Source organism: Talpa europaea (assembly GCF_964194135.1).
Source record: "Talpa europaea genome assembly, chromosome: 15".
Lineage (NCBI taxonomy): Eukaryota > Metazoa > Chordata > Mammalia > Eulipotyphla > Talpidae > Talpa > Talpa europaea.
The window spans coordinates 78,191,540-78,211,973 of NC_140083.1; the positions used below are offsets into that span (position 1 = coordinate 78,191,540).

A 20,434-nucleotide genomic window follows, 5' to 3' on the forward strand; every position below is an offset into this window, starting at 1 on the left:
TCAAATGTCGCCCTCTTAGTGAGGCCTTCCCTGAAAGAACCAGCCCTAACAAGCCCCGCAGGCTTGTCAGGACTGCCTCACACCTCTGTTTTCCCAGCTAGAGTGTGAGCTCCACGGGGGAGGACCCTCACCTTACACCTCTTCTCGGTGCTTCAAACACCAGAGACTGGGGACTAGACTAGGCCCAGAGGGTTTGGGGGACAGTTTGGCTGTGACAGAGCTTTTCAGATGTTTGTGATTCTGAATCAACTGAGTCTCCAAATGGAGCAGCTAAGGGACAGGAGGAAACCAACGCAGATATTTACCACTGCCATAAACCTTTATTTACTGCCACTGGGCTTTTGTGTCCAACGTTCTTCTCTTTCTGGGAAAGAACTTTTCCTTTTCTTGCTTTGGGACCCATCCTGGTCGCTGCCTCCTCTCCTGTTGTGGGTCGGGTGTGGGGCTACCCCAGGATGTTTTTGCTACAGGGCCCCAGGCCCTCAGGGAGCCAGTGCAGAGCAGTGTTGCTGCGGACAGAGGGCCGCTGTGGTCCCCTGGCCCCCTCGTGTGGTGACGCCCAGGATGACAACCTGCTCCCGCAGCCAGACGCCTTCCTGGAAGGGTGGGAGTCCTCTGGGCAGCTGGTTCCCAGATCCAGGCACAGCAGCCCTGTGTGGTGGGGTCCACCTTGCTTGGAGCGGAGCTGGCAAACATGTGGGGTTTGCAGCATGCGGGCGCCTTGCGCAAACAGCAGGAGAGGCCACCGCGTCCCTGCTCCCTCCGGCATCCCAGGCTCTTCTTTGCCTGAGCTGCGTCCTGGTTTCGGGACAGCCAATTCCTTGCTGTGGGCACTTGGACAGATCACTTCACTGATCTTACTTCACTCACTTTCATAATGTGAAAGACAGCGATGGACTAAAGCAACAGTTTTCAAATTGTGCTCACAGACCTTCAGGCTTTTCGGGGGCCGCTGGGCACTGTGCTTCCCACCCTGCTGTCACCGGAGCTTACCCTGTCCGCATCTGTAGTACATGTGTGCCAGTGGAAAGGGGTTCCGGCTCAGCACACGTTCCCATAGCCCCAGGTCCCAAATGTGGTCTCCCGCCTGGCTCCCTGGCTCCACTGTTGAGGCTTTATGGAGACCAGCCAACCAGGAATGCCGAGGGTGGTGGGAAGGCGACGGCTGGCGTCTAGTGTTCTGCTGGTGTGGCGGAAGGAGCCCCGGCTCAGTGTGCAACTTGGGCCTCCGTCTTGGCTCCTGCCATCCACTAGCTGTGGGATGATAAGCAAACCCTTTATCTCTCTCTGGCTCAGTTTTCTTATCTGTAAACTGGGTTTTCAGTTCTATCTTTCTGTTGTGGAGATGAAGTGAGATAAAGGATTCCTGTCAAGGCACTTTCTGTAAACTGGTAAAGTGTAAATTAATCTCCAGGTAATATCAGCAAGGGAGACTCGTAGACCCTAATCCCTCGGGCAGAATACACTATTCCACTAGATTCCGTGGGTGCTCTAGGCCACTGGGGATTCAGGACGTGGCTGCAGATGTTGTTTTCTTGAGTTCAGCATCACTGCCCTGGGCCCTTCCCCAGCCGCCATCTCTACTTTGGAAGTCTCTATTTCTAGGACAGAAGGAAGGCTCCTGGCCAAGAATTATGTGTTCTGATGAACCCTGCCATCAGTGTGGAGGAAAGAAAACGGACCTAATGTGATTGCAAGGAGTAGGTAGGTCCTGCCTTGACAATCATTGAGTTTAGAAATCAGTCTTTCAGGCCTCCGCAGCTGCTGCTGCCTGGGGCCTAGACGAAGAGCCAGTGCTGTTGGGAGTCACTGGGGCTGCAGGGGGCCATGGCCGGCGTCTTGTTCGCAGATGTCAGGCAGGTGCCGGATCCTGTGTTCCTGAAGAGCTGGTCCTAAAAGATGGTACAGTAAAGGGTCGACCTGAGCCTCAGACGACTCATAAAGCAGTGAGATGGGGGTGATAGGGAAGGGGCAAGGAACTCAATAAGACACAAAGAGAACACTTCCGAAGTCCTCTCCTTAAATGCCAGACACTCTGACGGGCGCCCTCCTGAGTGCCCACCTGTGTCCACTGGAATACCGACCGCCCCACCCGCAACTTTAGTCTGAGTGGCTGCTATAGAAGAAAACAGGGTGATGGGCTAACTGGAAAATGCTTTCAGGGCCCCTTTCCTGGAGACAGCCAGCCTTCAAATCCCGGGCCATGGCTGCTGCCCACCCCCACTGACTGCCTTTGATCATATCTAGACTCCTCTCTCCCCTGTGACCCTAAGATTAGGCCCCTCTTCCCCTAAGCCAGGGACTGGGGTTGGGTCAGAGCGGGGTGTGGTGGCTTGGGGGTGCTCGATTGGGCCAAGTACTGCAAGGGTCACATCACTTATCTGAGGCAGTGATGCTTTCAAGTCAGACGTATGTAGGCCGGCACCCCAGGCCGCCACTCGCGAGCGATGGCCCATAGACTTGCTGGGCTTCAGCCGGCTCATCTACAGAACCGAGGACACACTTGGGAAGAGCTTATGAAAGATCAATCCAACCAATATCTGTGGGTACACAGCTTCATGCTTGGCACACTGAGGGCAGCAAGGAACCTGCTCTCTGTGACTCCTCATCTTCTATTTATGAGCTGCCATGGACCATGCCCAGCCCCATCTTTGTATCAGCCAGCTGCCCCCAAATGCTGCTTGGTTGAGCCCCGAGAACCCTGTCTGTGACCGAGTCCACACTCCTTTCACCATTGCCCTGGTCTGCCCGGGGCTTCTCAGGCAGAAGATGCAGAAAATAAAGAGGGGGCTCAGCGGTAGCCTCAGGTTCTTGCTTCTGAGCTTTCTGGGCAGCTGACTCACCTGGGTCAATTCCCATTCCTCGTCCTTGGAGACTTGGCTGTTCCTGCCAGTGAAGTGGCAGCTCCTAAGGCCCAGGCTGGTGGCGCTGGCGTATAGACACAGCTGCTTCGCGATGTTGTGGCGAAGTTCCCTCTGGCTTGTGTACTCAAAGTACTAGAGGTCAAGACAAGAGAGATACTGAGGGGCAGGTGGAGAGTTTGCCCAAAGCCCTCTGCCCCGAGGTGCCAACCATAGGTGGCCTCTGGGGGGAAAGTGAGCAGTCCCAAGGGAGTCACGTCCAGATGCCAGCACTTTCGGTGCCTCCTGTGTGGTTTTGACCGTGTCTGGGCTAGCCTGGATAATAGTTCCTATCTTTTTCTGTAATGAAAGATTAAACTTTAGCCACCTCATTTTAAGCATTGTCTGTGAAATCATGTGTTTGATATGCTAGTTGGCTTTTTCTTTTGCTACTAGATTACTATTAAGATAAAAAATATTCATCAATGTGCCTAAGGTCGAGGCCATGGGACAGGGAAGAGCTTTAGACTGACTTGGTCTTCATTTGCATATGGCGCCTGTTCCATGGTCCTCGCCACCCCTGCTGTCTCAGGCGCCTCTTAGCTACCAAACACTGGGGATTCAAGGTAGATTAAGGGACTCCAGTTCATCCTCAGGGAAGAGTTGGGGCACTATAAGCATGGAGTAAATTCCCAGGATGTCAGAGGGTGGTTGTTTTGGGGTCACTGCTGCCTGTGAGGACCAGAATGGTAGCTTCTAGGCAGCAGAAGCATTTGAGGATACAAGCTGAGTACGACAGAAAGTGTTCAAAACGTTCCCACCATCGCCCTAAAACCCCACTCAGTGGCTTGAGAGCCTTCCCTATGTACACTCCCCCTACCCACTCCTTCTCCAGAGCACAGCGCTGACCCCCAGCATGCCCTGGATGTCCCTACTTCAGAGTGCAGACCTCGTCTGTCTGTGTTATGCATCCCTCTCAGCCTGGAAGCTTTCTGAGGACAGGGATGGTAACTCCCTCCCGCTCTGCGGCCTTCTCCAGCCCCTACCCCGACCCCGTCAAGGGCTGTTTGAATGGAGAACGGGGCCTGGGAAGACAGGAGGTGCCCAGAGGTAGGTTTCTCTCGGGTCTGCCCCAGTGTTGGGTTCATACCTGGTTGCCCCCCAGGCCGTGGCAGACGTACATGATGAGTGGCTTCCCTCCATGGTTGTTCTCTCCCACATCCAGGCATTGATCCATGCCCAGGTTCTTGATCTGCAGAATGGGGAGCAGAGGGGGAACCAGGAAGGCACCGTCAGGGTATTTTAGTTTGTGATGTAGGACCCAAGGGGAATCTGTACACTGGACTCCAAGCTGATTTTTCTCCTCTGCTCATTTCTCCCTCATTAACTCAGAGGCCTGGAGTTAATAGCAAAGTAAGGTGCAGAGCCCAGAGGCTGGACAAAGGCTGGATGGGCAACCTCCTGGACTGCCAGGTCTCTAAGAAAAGCCTTTAGCACATGAGAATTTCCTTAGAAGTAAAGGCTCAAAATATTACCCTGGGACTTGTTTGAAATGCAAATTTTCAGGCCCTGTCCCAGTCCTACTAAATCAGCAGGATGTGTGTTAACAACATCTGTCAGGCGATTTTTATGCAGGTTGTTATTTGAGAACCACTGCTTACGGCTGTTTTCCCTTTAGAAGGTTTTTAGCTATCTTTGGGCCTCTCAGTCCTATTGGATCAGAGCGTGGAGAGTAAAAACTGATTCCTGCTCATCACCACTTCAGGGGTAAGTAGTCCTGAACGTCTCTGGCGGGGAGGGGTGGTGATATCTGGGTAGGCGAGTTGGTTCCCAAGACTCACAGCTCCAGAGAAGGTGGGCTTCAGGTCAGGAATGAACATCTCTGGGTAGATGTTGTTCAGGTACCAGGAGAAGTTGTGGCAGTGCAGTTGCTCCCTCAGCTGGAGTCGTTCCGAAATGTCACCGAAGGATTTCTGTCAATCAAGTCAGCCCCCAAGGTCAGTTCCAGCAGCCTTGGCCTTCTTGCCTGGGTGACAGCCCATTTAGCACGGAGTTTCCTGGGGGCCATTTCTCCCAAAATGGGGTTTATGCACATTCCTGCTCAGGGCATGTTGGGGTTCTCTACTGCCTCAGTCTCATGCAATCCCAGCCCTGCCTTTGGGATCCCCATCCTTGGGCTCCTATTCCTCCTCCTGTGACTTCCCAGTGAGTTTTCTACCAGTGCCCATTTCTGAACTTCTCAAGGCAAAGCTGATCCTCCTGTAAGAAGTGCTTCCCCCAAATCCTCCTCCCTCTTCCCCCCTCCCTCCTAAAAGATGCTGAGAAGCTCTGGGTAGGGATGGCAAAGGCTCCTCTCCTCATGCTCTAATCTTCAAAGTCTAGCCTCCGTGGTCTCCAGCTCACAGGGTGTGAGGGTCAAAGGGCTGCAGCAGCTGGTGGAGATGGGTGGCCTCTACCCATGAAGTCCTTGACTAGGGCCTGGGATTTATACTTTTCTTCACCCAACACCTCCTGAGCACCATGTTCTCTTACCTCTTTGGCCATCTTTGCTGCCTGCAGATTTCTCCGATAGAAAATCTCCTTGTAGTCATCCATCCAGACCTCAGCCAGGCGAACTTGGTTGCGAGTAATGACTTCGGTGCCCTTGGGGAAGGTGTGGGGGCTCTTGGTACGGAACACATGGCCCACCACAGAGCAGGGGATGATCTCCAGCTGGCCCCCACACTGCCACACCTGCCATGAGAGCACAAGGATGGGGCTTTCAGGGGCTGGGTGGGACAAACTCCCCCAAGCAGCTCCGTTCTATCTCCAGGAGCCAGACCCCAGATTGAAGGGCCCAGGGAAGTGCAGCTTTCTCTCCCTGGAGAAAAAAGCTTCGACCAGGCCTCTTTCTAGCTGTGCCTATATAATTCTTAGCCTTCTCATGTTGGTTCACTCTGACTTAAGACCCTGAAATGTGCAGGATTCTGGGGCTTACCGGCTCAATTTAGAGAAAGGACAGTTGGCCAAATTTGTATTCACGCAACCAAAGTTCTGGTTGTTTGGCCTTCTGACCTGGAAATGTGATTTTATCAGTTCACCAGGTATTACTGGAAACTCAAGTTCCGCTGAGTCAAAACAGACGTGTGACCCAGTCAGGACATCAGTGCATCAATTAAAGGCAAGGAGAGTCAACTGCCAGCTGCCTGTGGAGGTCACCTGGGCCTTTCGCACATGAGCTTCTGAAAGAGAGACTGAACAGAGGTCAGGGGCCCTGGATGAGCCTAGAGTCAGAACCCTGGGAGTTACAGTGACTGAGTTCATGACCCTTCTCTCTGCCAGTGGGCTGGATTAAATCATTTCTCTCACTTGTGTCTTCTCTGTTTAGGTTTTCGAGCAGGAGGTGTGCTGTTATTTATTTTAGTATAGCAGCAACGCAAATCTATAACCACAGTCATAGTAACAGCAGGTATTGTTGATGTGCTTAATATGGGCCGAGAACTGTCAGAGTTGACTTCATGAATGAGCTCACTTCCTTACTAATTACTTCCTCACTGGACTTGTATAGATTTCATGGAGAGGTGATGCTTCCTTCCTAACCCAATCCTGATTTGCCTAATTGCTGGAATCCCTCTGAGTTCGGGGGTCTTTAAGAATTTGGGAAACCCTCGTCTCATACAGTTATGAACTTGCTGGGCACAGGATAGGCCACTGGAGCACGTGCCCTCTGACCTGGAAAGAAGAGCCAGATTTTTCCAGAAAAAGGATAGTGATTGCTTATTGACCTGTGCCCTCTTTACCCTCACTCCTTCCTCATCGGCATCATGAAAGCTGTCACCAGTCCTCAGATATCCATCCCTGTCAACCCTGTTATCTCTGCCCTCTGGGAAGTTCTGCCCGTCATGTTTTTCAAGTTGTCCAATCTGATGCCCAAAACCCTACTGTTGTGGACAGGGAGGAGAGCAGAGAAAAGCTGGCGTCGGGACAGGAAACAGCTGCCCTTTAAAGCTCAGAGCCAGGCGTGACACCTCTGAGACTGTCACTCCTAGGAGGCAGGCTCTCAGGTGGTCCCCGGGATGTTGTGGTTCCCCCACGAAGCCCTCTTCACTCTCACCCGGAAGGACATTTCCACGTTCTCCCCTCCCCAGATCTCCATCTGATTATCATAGGTACCGATGTGCTCAAAGTAGGACTTGGAGATGGAGAAGAGGCCACCAGCAAACGTCGGGGATCTGGAGAGACAGAGGGAGAAGCATGTGCATCTTCTGGGGGAAGAGAACAGGGCCAGGCGGGGAGAGCGCTGCTACCCCTCTCCCTCCTTCCTTCCGCTTTCCGGGGATACGCACCTCTGCGCAGCTAATGTACCCATTCAGCAAAGGTTTATCATCCCCTCTGCTCTCGTCACCTTTCGGGACCAGGCCAAGGGGAGAGAGAATGATCATCGCTCTCCTCTAAAAGGTGCTCATTCATTCCCCGAACCAAGAATGAACTCAACATCAGCCACCAGAGCCTGTGCTATATGTCAGGCAGAACAAGAAAGATCCCATTTTCCGAGCACTCAGCCCCGTAGCAGAGGGCAGCAAAGCCACCGCCTGCTTTCTGGCCGCAGTTCCTGGAGCACACGAGGCGCACGGCTGTTAGCTGTCATGTGACACAGCCGCTCAAACCAGGATTGAACGAGTATCATCAGCTCAACTGACCCCATTCAGTTTCAGGGTCTCTGGCCCTTCAGAGCCTAAAAAGCCAGTTTTAGTGGAACCTGGCCCGGGTGCTCAATCCTATATGAGAAACTGCAGCTTTGGGGAAACGCTGTCAGTTACCCTGAACAGAGGAAACTGAGGAGGTGTTTCTGGAATCAGAATAGGATGAAAGGTAAAATCAAGCTCAGCTTTGATTGAAGGGAGATGACAAAGAGGTCCTGGTTTTCAGACTAGGGCAGAGAGGCAGGGGCCAGGTCACAATAAAGTGACAAAGACATCTCATTCCTAGAATTTAGATACCACCTTGCTGCTAAGAGGGTCATAGCTAAGGGCTGAAGGCAGCGTGGGCGCTGGGGAGACAAGGGCCGGGCATGTACATGTTCTTAGCTCTTGGCCTCTGCGCCAGGCCAGCACCACGGGCTCTGCTGTCTCAGTGGCAGCACCACGTGGCACAACCATGCAGAAAGGAGCGAGAGCTCTGCAGCCCAGAACTGGACAGTGCTTTGCACACACTGGGTGCCTCTGTCTCTGGGCCACACAGGAGTCCGACCTTGGTGTTACCAGGAGGCTTCTCTTGAGGTTGGCTCCTATAGCCCTTTTCTGGAAGGACTTTCAGTCAGGAAACCCGTACGCTGTTGTTCTGGCCTCTTGCGGGGGTTCTAAGCCAGCTCAAGTGAGGCCAGGAAGAAAGACCGTCCAGGGACTCTCACTGAGCACTCTGGAGCTAACCTGCTTCTTGTAGAGGGTCTCCTGGACCTGGGCCTGCCTCTCGGTTTTATGAGCTCTCCCCAGGGGAGAAGTCACAGATGATAAAACCTCTAGGCGGCCCTCACTGCAGTCCCAGGACCAACAGCCAACCTCTGGAAGCTGCCGGTATTTCCTGGCTTACTTCTAGGCTCCCCTGGGCCCTTTACCTTCCCTCTTAGCTGCCTGCAAGTGAGAACAAAGGGCGCTAGCTGCGGCTGCTGGTGTGATGTGCCTCCAGCAAGCCGAGCACGTCACGAGGGCATTTGGACCAGGGAGCAAATTCACTCCTCAGACACTGGCACTTAGTCTCCCAGTGCGTGGACCTTGGATACGGATGTCAGTGATGGGCGGGGACCAGGAGCTCGTCCCTGACTGTGCCACTGTGTACTTGGGCCCCCACTTGCGGGAGGGGGGCTTTATCACTGCACCTACCAAACAAAGGACATCTATGAAACTCCTGTAGCAGAGCGTCAACAGGGAGAGCCAACTTCTTTTCTTTCTTCTGCCTTCTCTTGTTTCCCTGCCCCCCTTCTGTTGTTTCTTTTACTCCTGATGGAGAAGGAAGAGCAGCTGGCTGTTCAGGCTCCATGGGGTTCCTTCTGTGGCACCCCTCAAGCCTTCTCTACTCAGACTCCTGGGCGTTTCTTAGGATTTCGGCATGCGGAGGGCGAGTCACTCAACTCTTTCCTCCATTCAAACCTTCTCTCTTCCCTCTGCTCAGTGTACCCCATCTTCTGCTTCCCGCCATCCCTGATGGGTATTCAGTTGATCTGCAAGTGTCCTTGCCAGTATAGATAATCCCAAGCCCTAGGATGCCCCCAAAGTCTCTCCCTAATGTGGTTCTACTGAGACAGAGGTTAAAATAAATTTGTGGTCCCTAACAGCTCCAATAGGCAATCTGGAAAGGAAAGGTCAGGCTGGACTCATGAGGGGATGGCAGAGCCAGCTGGGCATTAAACAGAGTCAGCTTTTAAGTGCCCATCCCATAGCTCAGGGTTGGCAAGCTAGGGCCTATGGCCCAGATCTGGCCAGGCTCTGTATGGCTCTGATGCAAAGAATGATTCTTACATTTTAAAGGGTTCTTTAAAAAAAAAAAAAAAAAAGCAAGGAATAATAGGCAATGGACTATGCAGTTGGCCAAACCTAAAATATTTACTCTCTGGGCCTTTACTGGAAAAGGTCAGGGCAACTGCAACAAACTGCAAACCATAGGGACCTGTCTTCGTTTAATAGGTTTTGTCTTTTCAAAGACAGTGGCCTGGGAGCATGCACCACCCCTTCTTATTATGATGGCTCTTCAACCATGGCCTCTACCGCCATCTCTCAGTGTCTCTGCAAGAAAGCATCAGTCATGTCCTTCTGAGGAGAGGGAGGAGTAAATAATGAGATCAAGCACGTAAGGGATCTCCCTTTGTCCAGCGCTGGGCAGTTAGTGCTGAAGAAGAGCAAGCGGTGATGGTGGGAGGACAGGCCTGGAACAGACAGGCCGGGTGGGCAACCTTCTCTGCCATTTCTGGCTGCATCATCAGAGGCCAGTGTGGTTTATCACCGCGAGTCTCGGTGTTCTCACCTGTCAATCAGGCTAATCCTTGCACCTACCTCACAAGACATGAGGATTAAAGAAAATATGGCAAGTGCTTGACAGAGCGCCTAATGCATGTTGACTTGACCTGACCAGGCCCCCGGGGCAGCCTGGGCTCATGGGGGCCAGGTCGGGGTCTCACTAGGTATGCTCCTTACTTGATGGGGTAGGTCTCATCCTTGCGCCTCTGCTTCTCATGCTGCGGTAGCGTCTCCCAGCCGAAGGTCAGGCTCCAGTCAAAGTTTCCACGGCTATGAACTCTGCCTCCCGGGACAGGCTTGGAGAACTCAAACGTGTTAAGGTTGATGGTGACGATGTCCGGACTCACCACCGCGGTCTCATCCTCGGCGATCCGAGCCAGGAGGGGTTCCAGCCAGCCGTGGAAGCACTCGCCTGCAGGTCCCGAAGGGGAGGCACGGGTCAGGGTCCTGGCCACAGATGAGCCCGTGCCAGGGGGAGACCCAGGAGGACAAGAGGACCCTCTGCCCACTCCCTGGTTATAGGCAGACACAGGCAAGCTCCACAGCCGAAGGGAGAACAGCGTGAGCTCTTGAGACCCTCCTGCTCCCCTTCCCCAAAGGGGCAGGCAGCTTTGGAGGGGGGACCAGCGGTGTCACTCGGTCAACCCAAGTGAGCTTCTGCTTTAGCTTTTGCACAGGAAAGCATGCCCAGCAATTGTGGGGCCACCAGTTGTCAGAGGGCTGAGTGGGCCTCCTGATAAGACATGCCTGTGGCTGGAGTGGAAAAGGATACAAGGAACTGGAGGAAGTCTTGCCACCCACCCCCCCACCCCGGATCAGCAGCTCAGGAAGGGGACTTCGTGATGCTGTGGGACAGCTCTTCATTCTGCCAGGGAGGGGAACCAGACCACCCCAGGCCTCCTGGTGCCAGGCAGGCACTTTTTACTCACAGTGGGCATCCAGGAAGGTGAGCACCTCCGCCTGGGCCACGCTGGCCCCCAGGAGCCGGGCAGTGATCAACCCCTTCCGCTCCTGCTGCCGCACCACCCTCACCACCTGCAGCTGCTTCACGTACTGCTCCAGGTGCTCCTTCAAGTACTCTGGAAGGCACAGCATGGTCATTGCCAGCTTACCACTGTGTGGCAGATCTAGCTCCCAGGCAGCCAGTCCCAGTGTTCTCGGGCCTCCAACAGCTCAGAGTTTTAAACCTCTTTCGCCTCCTGCACTAACCATTTCCATAGAAGCCAGAGGTGGGGGAGGGGGAGGGAGGAAGTCATCTGTGTGGTCACGCACTCCCTGCTGTCCTTTGCCAGGCCCCTGGCTCTGCAGTGCCCACCCTGGGCCTGTTTACCCAAGCACCTTCTCTATTGTCTGACACAGGAGTTAGCTTTTATTTTGGCCTCAGATAAGCGCACACTTCTGCCAAAGGCTCTCATGCCTCTCCTGTTCTCTGCACCTCTCAGCCACCATCCTCCAGCCTTGGACTCCAGCCTTCTCTCCTTGTGCTTCTGGTGGCTGCGGCAGCAATTTCTCAGCATCTGACTCCCTGTCTCCTGGCTCTGCAGACTGGTCTACTGGGCGGAGCGCACACAATGTTGCTATCTTGCTTGTTGGATCAGCAGAAAGAAGTCTTAGTCTAATCCCCTTTATTACCTCCTCTGCATATGGAATTCTTTATGAAGACGAAAAGTTGTTGAGCAGCTTTTTAATTAAATTTAAAAACATGTACCAAGCGTCTGCCAGGGAGCAGCAATTGCAGGGCAGGTGATCAGGGCCTGGTGGTGCAGGGCGGAGGGATCCCACAGCAGGGGCAGCCGTCCTGAATTTGAGGGGCATGGGGAGCGTTCTTTGAAGAGAGGGGTCTCTGCTGAGACCCTCTAGCTCCTTCTGAGAGGGGGCTTACTTCATAAGCTGTTACTCAGTCTGAAATCCTCAGAGCATTCAGAAAGATCTCTATTCTGAGGCCATCCACCTTGAAACATATTCCAAATCCAGTCATGTTTTATTAACTGCCATTTTGGTGTATCTGTGCCACTAAACTGATCTGCAGAATGGAGTAGCCTGTAGTTTTGGACATGGAGGTGGAGGACAGGGAGACGGAGGAGCGTATCCTTCTCCTCTTGGGCGGAGGGATCAGCCCTGTGTTTCCGTCTTGCTTTGAACACAGAGTTACACAAACAGAAGGGCTGGAAGCAAGTCAATGGTCTCTCTGGTCTCTCACTCTCATTCATATACACACACACTCACACCCCTCCCCCCAACCCTTGCTCCAGTACTTGAGTGCCTACTGTGTGCCAGCCACTGAACTAGGTGCTTTCATGTTGACTTTCTTATTTAATCTTCTCTACAAAGGTTAAAACACTGAAACAGGGAGTGCTGTTCCCAATACTCATGAGTCCAAAACAGGCTTCTGTGGCAGCTTTGGCCTAGCACTCCTTAGCAAACACAGTGTGTGCCCAGGTGGCAAGCACCATCCTGGGTAGGGAGGGGCCTGGCCTGGATCCTGCCTTCAAGGAGCTACCAGACTCCTGCTCCAAACACCACCCCAAGCACTGGCTCTAGCAGAAAGGAGGAGGGATCCCAACCAGGAGCCTTATCTTCTCTGGGGCTGACGTTCCTCTGAGACTCACGGGAAGTTTGTGGTGGTGGAGACAACCCTTGGACAAAGTATCATAGGAAGTGGCTTTTGTGGTAAGAGACTGTGAAGCGCTGAGCCGTGAAGCCCAGCGGGGCCTGAGCTGTTCAGAGCCCTCCCTGACTTCCTTCCTGTCTCAGGTGGTTGGACCCAGCGATTCTGAGCATCAACCTCAGGCCCTTCTGGGGAGTGCCCTTAAATAAGAAGGGCCCTTAAGTAATGCTCTTCATGACAGTCCTCACTGGTCACATACACCCCGGAGAGGAGTGTGGGGACACAGACAAGCACATCCATGCTCTCTTACTTTCTCCAAAGCAGCCTCCTAATTTGGGGTCAACACTCCACTGCCCAAACCCAGCTTCTTTCCTCACACCTGGAGACTCCTGTGGCCCGCAACACTCACACCTCGCTCAGTCCCACGGTTTGAAATGCCATCTAAACCTCCCGGGGCAGTTTTCCTGGCCTTGTCATCTTGACTTGGATGTCTAATAGGACCACAGATCTAACATGCCCCAAATGAACTCCAGATGCCCCCCCAAACCTGGTCCCTGGTCTCCCCAAAGTCCTGCCAGTTGCTCTAATATAGGAGTGAGCTGGGGTCTCCCCTTTCATCACCTCGCACTAGCACTCCATCAGAAAGCCCCACCAGTTCTCTGACCCGTCACTCCAGCAGAGATTTCCCAACAGGTCTCCGGCTCTGTCTGCATCACGCTTCCTAATCTGCTCTTCACATGCAGCCTCAGCAAGCCGCAGAATTCGCTCTTAAAACTTGAAATCAGGGGCCTCCCTGGTGGCGCAAGGGGTTAAGCACTGCACTATGAAGCAATCCACAGCCTCTGCAGCACGAGTTCTATCCCCGGCTGGCCAGGGAGCAACCCACATGGCGCAGCAGACCTCTCCTGTCTCACCCGCTGCTCCCCTCAGCAGTGTATTTCATCAGTCTGCCTGTTCTGTTCCCCACTCTGTCTCTGGTGAGTCCTCTCACACCCCGCCCCCACATCTCTGGCCTGTACCCCAGCTCTTGTATGCATAAATAAATGAATCTTAAAAAAAATATTAGCACCTTAAAAAAAAACAAAAAACCTCGAAATCAGAACATGTAACTCCAGTGGTTCTAAAACTGCACTTCAAAACAAATCTAACGGTATAGTAGTTCCACAAAAATTAAAAAGAGTTACCATGTGATCCAGTAATTCCAATTCTGGGCATAGACCCCAAGGAAGGGAAAGAAGAGACTCAAACAAAACACGCACACACCCCTGTTGACCGCAGCGCTGCTCACAGGAGCCAACATGGCAAAACCATGTCCACGGGCAGGTGGGTGGGTGAACAGACACAGATACATGCAGTGAAGCAGTTATCCTTAACAAGGAGGAAATCCTGACATGGGTGAAGCATGATGCTTAGCGAAATAAGACAGCTACAGAAGGACAATACTATATGGTTCCACTTCTAGGAGTCTGTGTCCAGGGTCAGACTCTGGGTGTGGGGGGGGGGAGGGGTGAAAAACCTCTCCAGCCTGACACCGGGCCACTTCTTGATATCCCCCAGTGTCAAAAGCCCACACACCCAAGGTCATAGAGCAGCTGCAGGCATCTGATAAGGCTCAGAGAAAGGACACTGTATCTCAGCAGAGACACAGCTCTGGTTTGTGTGTGTGTGAAATAAGAACCAGTTAATCTGATCAAACAGTCAAACATGTGGGAAATTTTATCCTGCTGCGGACTGCAGAGATTTCTGATCATGGATCTGAGGTATATTTTTCCCCTTTCTCCAATGAACTGGACATTGTTGAAAATATCGCTGGACTCCAAAAGCCCTCAAGGTAGGATTTGTTTATTTCAGGGCTCACAGTATCCCTGGCATTACATGCAAAAATGTATGTGCACATTGGTGTGGAAATTGTGCACAATTATAGGAAGAGGAAGAGCTTTAGCAGATTTTCAAAGGAGGCTAGAACCCAGAAAAATAAGATTCTGAGATGCTGGAGTTGTCCCAGGAAATAAGCAAGACAACGAGAGAGAATGGGAGCAGGTGTCTGTTGTTAGGGGTCGACCTTTTGAAGGGGCTACTGCAAAGCCCACCCTCCTAGGCACAGTCCACTCTGCCCTTTAGATGCTGCCATGCCAGCCAGCACTACATCACTTGGTCAGAGTTGTCCAACAAGGACCTTGCACATTATGGACGCACAAAGTGACGAGTTAGAACAGTTTAAAATTTGTACCACAGGGCCTCCCGGTGGCGCAGTGGTTGAGCGCTGGGTTGCGAAGCTGCTCACGGCCTCTGCGGTGCCGGTTTGATCCCCGGCTGCTCCCCGGCCACCGGAGGAGGGTCCCACATGGCGCGCAGACCTCTCCTGCCGCCCGCTGCTCCCCTCAGCAGTGGACTTCGGTCCTTCTGCCTGCTCTGCTCCCCGCTCTGGCTCTGGTGAATTCTCTCACCCTCCCGCGCTTCTGACTGTACCCAGTGCATGTATAAACAAAACAAACAAACAAACAAACAAACAAATAAATAAATAAAAACATGACTCTATAAAAAAAATAAATATAAAAAAATTTCTACCACATATGATTCAAGGGAAGATGCTTCAGAAGAGTAGACAGCAGAAAGTTGCGGGGGGGGGGGAGGATTATAAGAGAGCCCATTTGAAAGGAAGGGCAGGTGAGACACTTGCTGGACTCCACACACCTATTCCTCCCTACTAAGGCTCCCCGGAGGCCACTCCCAAGCCCCATCCACCTCTGCCAAATTCTTGCTCCTCCCTTCTAGAAGCCTAATCTCTGTTCCTTGCCCACCAGACCTTTTCCGGTCATGTCACCAGACCCTGACACTTACTTGCCTTTGTTTTTTCAGTGTGCAGGGTTTCTGTCCTCCCTGGGAAGATGTGAGCTCCCTGAAGAAATGGAGTCAACACTGCTCACCAGGGCCTCCTTCTACTGCCTTCCACTGGCTTTCCAGCCTCTGCTGGTTTTGAGCACCACCTCCAACCCAGGGAGCAAGAGGGCGGCTGGGGAAGGTGAGGAGGGGCAGGACCTCTACTGGAGTGCCCTGGGGTCCACACTGGCGAGAGTGGCACCGGAGCCCAGCTGCATGAGCTCCAGACCTGGCCTCTGCTCCCAGAGGCGCCAGGGCTAATGGTGCAGGGTCCATAGTCCCTTTCCTGATTGTGGCATCACCCCATTTTCAGGTGATGTTAAGAACTTCCTTTCTGATTTGGGGTCCTCTGTCTCTCTGCCTGACAGTTACCTGTCCCACCCCACCCCCCGCCAAAGCTGCCATCCCTCTGAGACAAGGTCACTCTTCAGTTTAAACACCTTCAGTAACTCCTCTTTTTTTTTTTTTTTTGAAGTAAGTACTTTTACCATGGCATAGATTTCAATTCATCATCTTTTTTAGTGTCATTTCCTACTACAAACTGAAGCTTCAACCACATCAAAACTCATAAATTTTCCCAAACACACCTCTGTCTCTAGGAGTCTGCTTCTACCATCCCTCCTCCAGAAACTCAACACCCCTGCACTCTCCCTAGACACCCATCATCCACCCCAGCCCTGTGGCCTGCTCCAGCCCAGCAGCGCAGCAATCACCCCTGCTGGCTCCACAGCCCTGTTCCGGCACAAGGGAAACATGACTCTAATGTTTATGGAATTCTCACGCTGCTAGGTTGTCAGTGGTATGTGAATCATCTGTCTCCTGCCCACCATGTGATGGGGACTATTGTCTCCAATTTTAGTAGAGGAAAGTGAGGTTCAGAGAAGCTACGAGTCTTGCCCATGATCACAGAGCAAGGGAAGAATCAGCCAGTTTCTGAACACCTGAGTGCCAACTCTCCAGGCCACATCCCTGCCCGTCCTTTATTTAGGGCCATGTTGCATCCACGCCGCTGTGGCTGGCTCTGTAGGTGGCCAGCTGACTGACGAGCGCTGTGAGCCTGCTCAGGGCAAGCTCCATCTCACTTGTCATTTGTCAAGGGAGGTCAGTGCCCTATAGCTGGGTCAGTGCCAGGCACAAGGCACTCATTAGATGTTTGTGGAACTGCTTTGAAGGCAGAAGTTTAGGAGGCAACCTTGCTTGCTTCTTGACAACAACAGCAAAAGGGGGCTCTGAGTAGAATCCTCCAGACTGGGCTAGCAGGGGAGAAACTGAGAGGAAGGCCGCGCTTTGCCACCACCTGTCCCAGCTTTTCTGATCTGCTTTGGGCGTGGCTAGGGTTGCGGTCCACCTGTCCCTTCCCCACCTTCCTCATTCACCTGCCTCCTTCCTCCCCTGGCCTTTTTGATGAGCTATGACTCCAAGCAACAGGCCCTAGGATGGTGCCAGCCCTCGAGAGAACTTTCCTCGCTTCCCGGAATTGGGGAGACCCCAGCCCCCTCCCGGAGGCCCCTGCAGCCTCACCCTCTGTGCTGGCATCATCCACCAGTATGATCTCCTTCAGCAGGATGGCAGGGGTGGTGTGTAGGACACTGTACACCGTTCGCAGCAGCGTGGACCAGGCCTCGTTGTGGAACACAATGACAACGCTGGTGGCAGGAAGTGGGGGGCAGCGCCGGAACTTCTGGTCGACACATCTGGAAGGATGAAAGTGTAGCTCCAGCTTCCCAGGTCCCTGGGAGGCCCAGGGGTATGGAGGGCTTGTCCACAGGCTTCCATCAGCATCTTCCAACCCTCAGAGCACAAGTTGGGAGGTGGAGCTGTGAGCCTGTTCCTGGCTTAGCCTGTGTTGGCCTGTGCCGAGGTCCCAGCAACCCACTCAAAGTCTGGGCTCAGCTGTGAGGCTGAGGGCTCCCTCCATGCTCCCCTCCATTCCCTCATTAGGTCTGGGGGTTCCCAGGACTGAGTCTCTCATGTGTCCTGAATAAAGTGAATCCCATATAGAGATCCCAGAGGGGTCAGCTAGAGGAGGCAAAGTGACTACGGTTTCCTTACCTGCTGAGAGGAAAAGGTTCTTCGATTTACAACTTACAGTTCCTCTCAAATCCATTTCTCATTCATTCCCTGTGGTCTGATGCTACCATCGGTCCATTTCCTGTGACCTTTCCTTGATCCTCATCTACTCTAACCACTGTGCACTTGGCCACGCTGCCCCTCCTGACACGCCATCTCGGTGGAGGTGGGAATGTGTAGATCCTGGATCTCATACTGGACTCAGGTGGGAACGTGTAGATCGTGGACTCATGTGGCCCAACACCTTTCCTTAACCCCTTCTTCAGGTCACAGACACTCCCCAGGAAACTCTCAAACTTCCTGCCCTGTCTGTCCTCACACCCAGTGTCTTTCCTTCTCAGGCACTCCTGAGGCTCCAGGTGTCTCTGCATCCTGGGACTTTGGTGCCTGATTCAAGTCTGAGGAATCCCAGGTTCATAATCCTCAAGAATCATGAATGGGGGGGTGGGGCAGTAATGCTGCCCCAAAGGGTAACATTACTAAGTGGAAAAAGACAACGTCACAATGAGGAAGACAAAGTCTTTAAAGTGAGGAGAGTGTGATGAACCCGGCCATGGCAGCATTATAATGAGGTGGCGTCAGGGCAAAGGACTAAGTGCAAGATTGAGAAGATGAACTGTTCCAATAAAGGCTGGAATGAATTCAAGGCCCTGTAGGCCTTCACCCAGGAAGAGTGGAGACAGCCCCGACCACCTGGGCCACTGTTGGGGAAACACCCCTTCCTCAACAGCTTGGCTTCAGGGTCCAGGGTCTCTGGGCTCAGGCCTCAGCAGGGGGCAAGTCCACTGAATCTGCAGCCTGGACTCAGCCCCTCCCGGTCACCTGTGTTCCAGGTCCTGGCCTCAGGTCCTGAGCCCAGAGCCTCCTGCTGGGTCCTGAGATCTTTATAATCGCATTTCACTCTCACAGGTCTCCCTGGACCTGTGGCCTGACCATAATTCTCTTGAACCGCAACCCTTGGGATAAGGGCAGTAGGTCAGGAAAAAAATGAGAGCTCTGAGGGAATTCTTGCCCATATTCTAAACTCTCCTTCAGCACTTCACCTGGTGCGTGGCCAGTGGTCACGGCTTTGCAGTCACACACACCTTGCACTGAACGCTGGCCTGGCCTGGGGACTCCGGGGCTACTTACTCAGGCGGCCGGGTGTCTGGCCCCAGGGCTCTCTGCAGGGAGATGCGGTCGCTGGCGAAGGCATTGAAGCAGTGCTTCTTATAGCCCCTTTCCTTTTCTTGGGTCTCCAAGGGGGTCCACTCACTCTTCTGAAATGCTTTCCCATCTGCCCCAGGGCTGCTGGGGTCCTGCGGCGGCCGTTCCCAGAAGGGCTTCAGCTCAGCCAGAGTGTAGAACCCAGGGAGGCAGGACTGGTTTTTGGAGACCTGTGTCTCTTGGGGCTCTGGAGCCCTGATCTGGAGCTTGGGCATCGAATCTTTTAGGTTGTTCATAGCCCCCAACATGAGGTCCAGCATGTGATCCTTCTGGTTCACCAAGGATTTCAGCCAGGGTTTCTCTGTGTCCTGTTCTCTGCTGCTCACATCCCTCTGCATGATGAACAGGAAGAGCACAAAGGTGCTGCCCACAACAGCCAGGCGCAGGCGCATGTGGCGTCTGCCGAGGAGTCTCATCCTGTGGATCTGGGGACCACCAGCCAGGGGCAGCTCCACGTGCTGGGCCCAACTGGGAAACGGCCGGACACACTGTAGTGATCACACCGTGGGGCCTCTGCCTGGGAAGGGAGGAGGGGGAAGAGAAATGAGCCATGGCAGGGCTGGTGAAGGGGTGGGAGTTGGGGTTCAGGCTCCGTCTGAGGGGCCACGCCCCCCAGTCCAGTGACTCACTTCGTTGTGTCTGCATTTCCTCCAGCCATAGTGAGGAGACTGGACCCTAAGATTCTGACATTCATGGATCTAGAAGAACTGGAACACAGAGGTGCTACACGAATAGATTTAATTAACATAATCACTTTGGCATTATCAAGTAAAATTTAAAATATACAAGGCCTATGACCCCACTATTACACCCTTAGTTTTATGTTCCAGATAAATTCTGGTGTGAGCCAAGAAGCATGAACCAGAAGGTTTCTAGAAGCACTAGTCAAGCAGAAAAACTTAGAAACAATTCCCATGTCCATCAGGAGTACAATGAAGGGAGGGCGAGTGACTCGCTGCTGCGAGTGCCCTACGGCAGTGCCAAAGGGGAAACCTCCTCCATGTGCAACAATACAGAAGCGGAGTGGAAAAGCAGAAAGATACCCAGTTCATGGAAAATTTAAAAGCATGTAAAAGCATGTAAAACTTCTATTTACATGTTTGTGTATGAACACAAAAATGAATAAATGGTAAAACTATGAAGAAAACCAGAGAATTGATGAAGCTAACGATTCTGAAGAGGGAGAGAGAAGTGTGGATGGTGACACTTGGGAACTTCAAAGGAAAGTGTTTTTTTTCACAGGGGATGGTAGCCGTTGGCCATGCTATATGTGATTTATAAACATTCTTTTGTCTACTCATTGAATTTAAAATATTTTTTTAAAAAAATGTAACCTTCGGGCCTCCCTGGTGGCGCAGCAGTTGAGCGCTGGGTTGCGAAGCTGCCCGCAGCCTCTGCAGCGCTGGTTCGATCCCCGGCTGCTCCCCGGCCACCGGAGGAGGGTCCCACATGGCGCGCAGACCTCTCCTGCCGCCCGCTGCTCCCCTCAGCAGTGGACTTCGGTCCTTCTGCCTGCTCTGCTCCCCGCTCTGGCTCTGGTGAATTCTCTCACCCTCCCCATTTCTGACTGTACCCAGTGCTTGTATAAATAAATAAATAAATCTTTAAAAAAAAAAAATGTAACCTTCAATGCACCTTCCAGGCAGGAAGGTGATTCTGCCCCCAGACATATGGTTCCACAGCTCAGAGGATGACTGTCTGCAAAACTTCCCGGGACCGCTCGGAAAGAGGAAGTCTCACTGGTTAGACATTAGCCTTTGGGAGTGACAGGCCTGGACACGAATCCCAGTTCTACCCTTTGTAATAATAATAGCACCTAATCCTGCGGGTTCTTACAGGGA

The 20,434-nt window shown here is 52.8% G+C and overlaps 1 protein-coding gene across 1 annotated transcript; it reads right to left on the bottom strand.

Annotated features, from left to right (window-relative positions):
• Window positions 1–1,778: 1,778 nt before the first annotated feature.
• On the bottom strand, window positions 1,779–19,009 carry GALNT6 (polypeptide N-acetylgalactosaminyltransferase 6; the record flags this gene model as incomplete). The annotated part of the gene is made up of 10 exons (XM_084254978.1): window positions 1,779–1,892; window positions 2,844–2,996; window positions 3,991–4,092; window positions 4,682–4,813; window positions 5,373–5,573; window positions 6,934–7,051; window positions 10,007–10,241; window positions 10,759–10,908; window positions 16,839–17,011; window positions 18,519–19,009. The coding sequence occupies 10 exons, from the start codon at window positions 19,007–19,009 to the stop codon at window positions 1,779–1,781; spliced, it is 1,869 nt and encodes a 622-aa protein (XP_084111104.1).
• Between the last annotated feature and the right edge of the window lie 1,425 nt (window positions 19,010–20,434).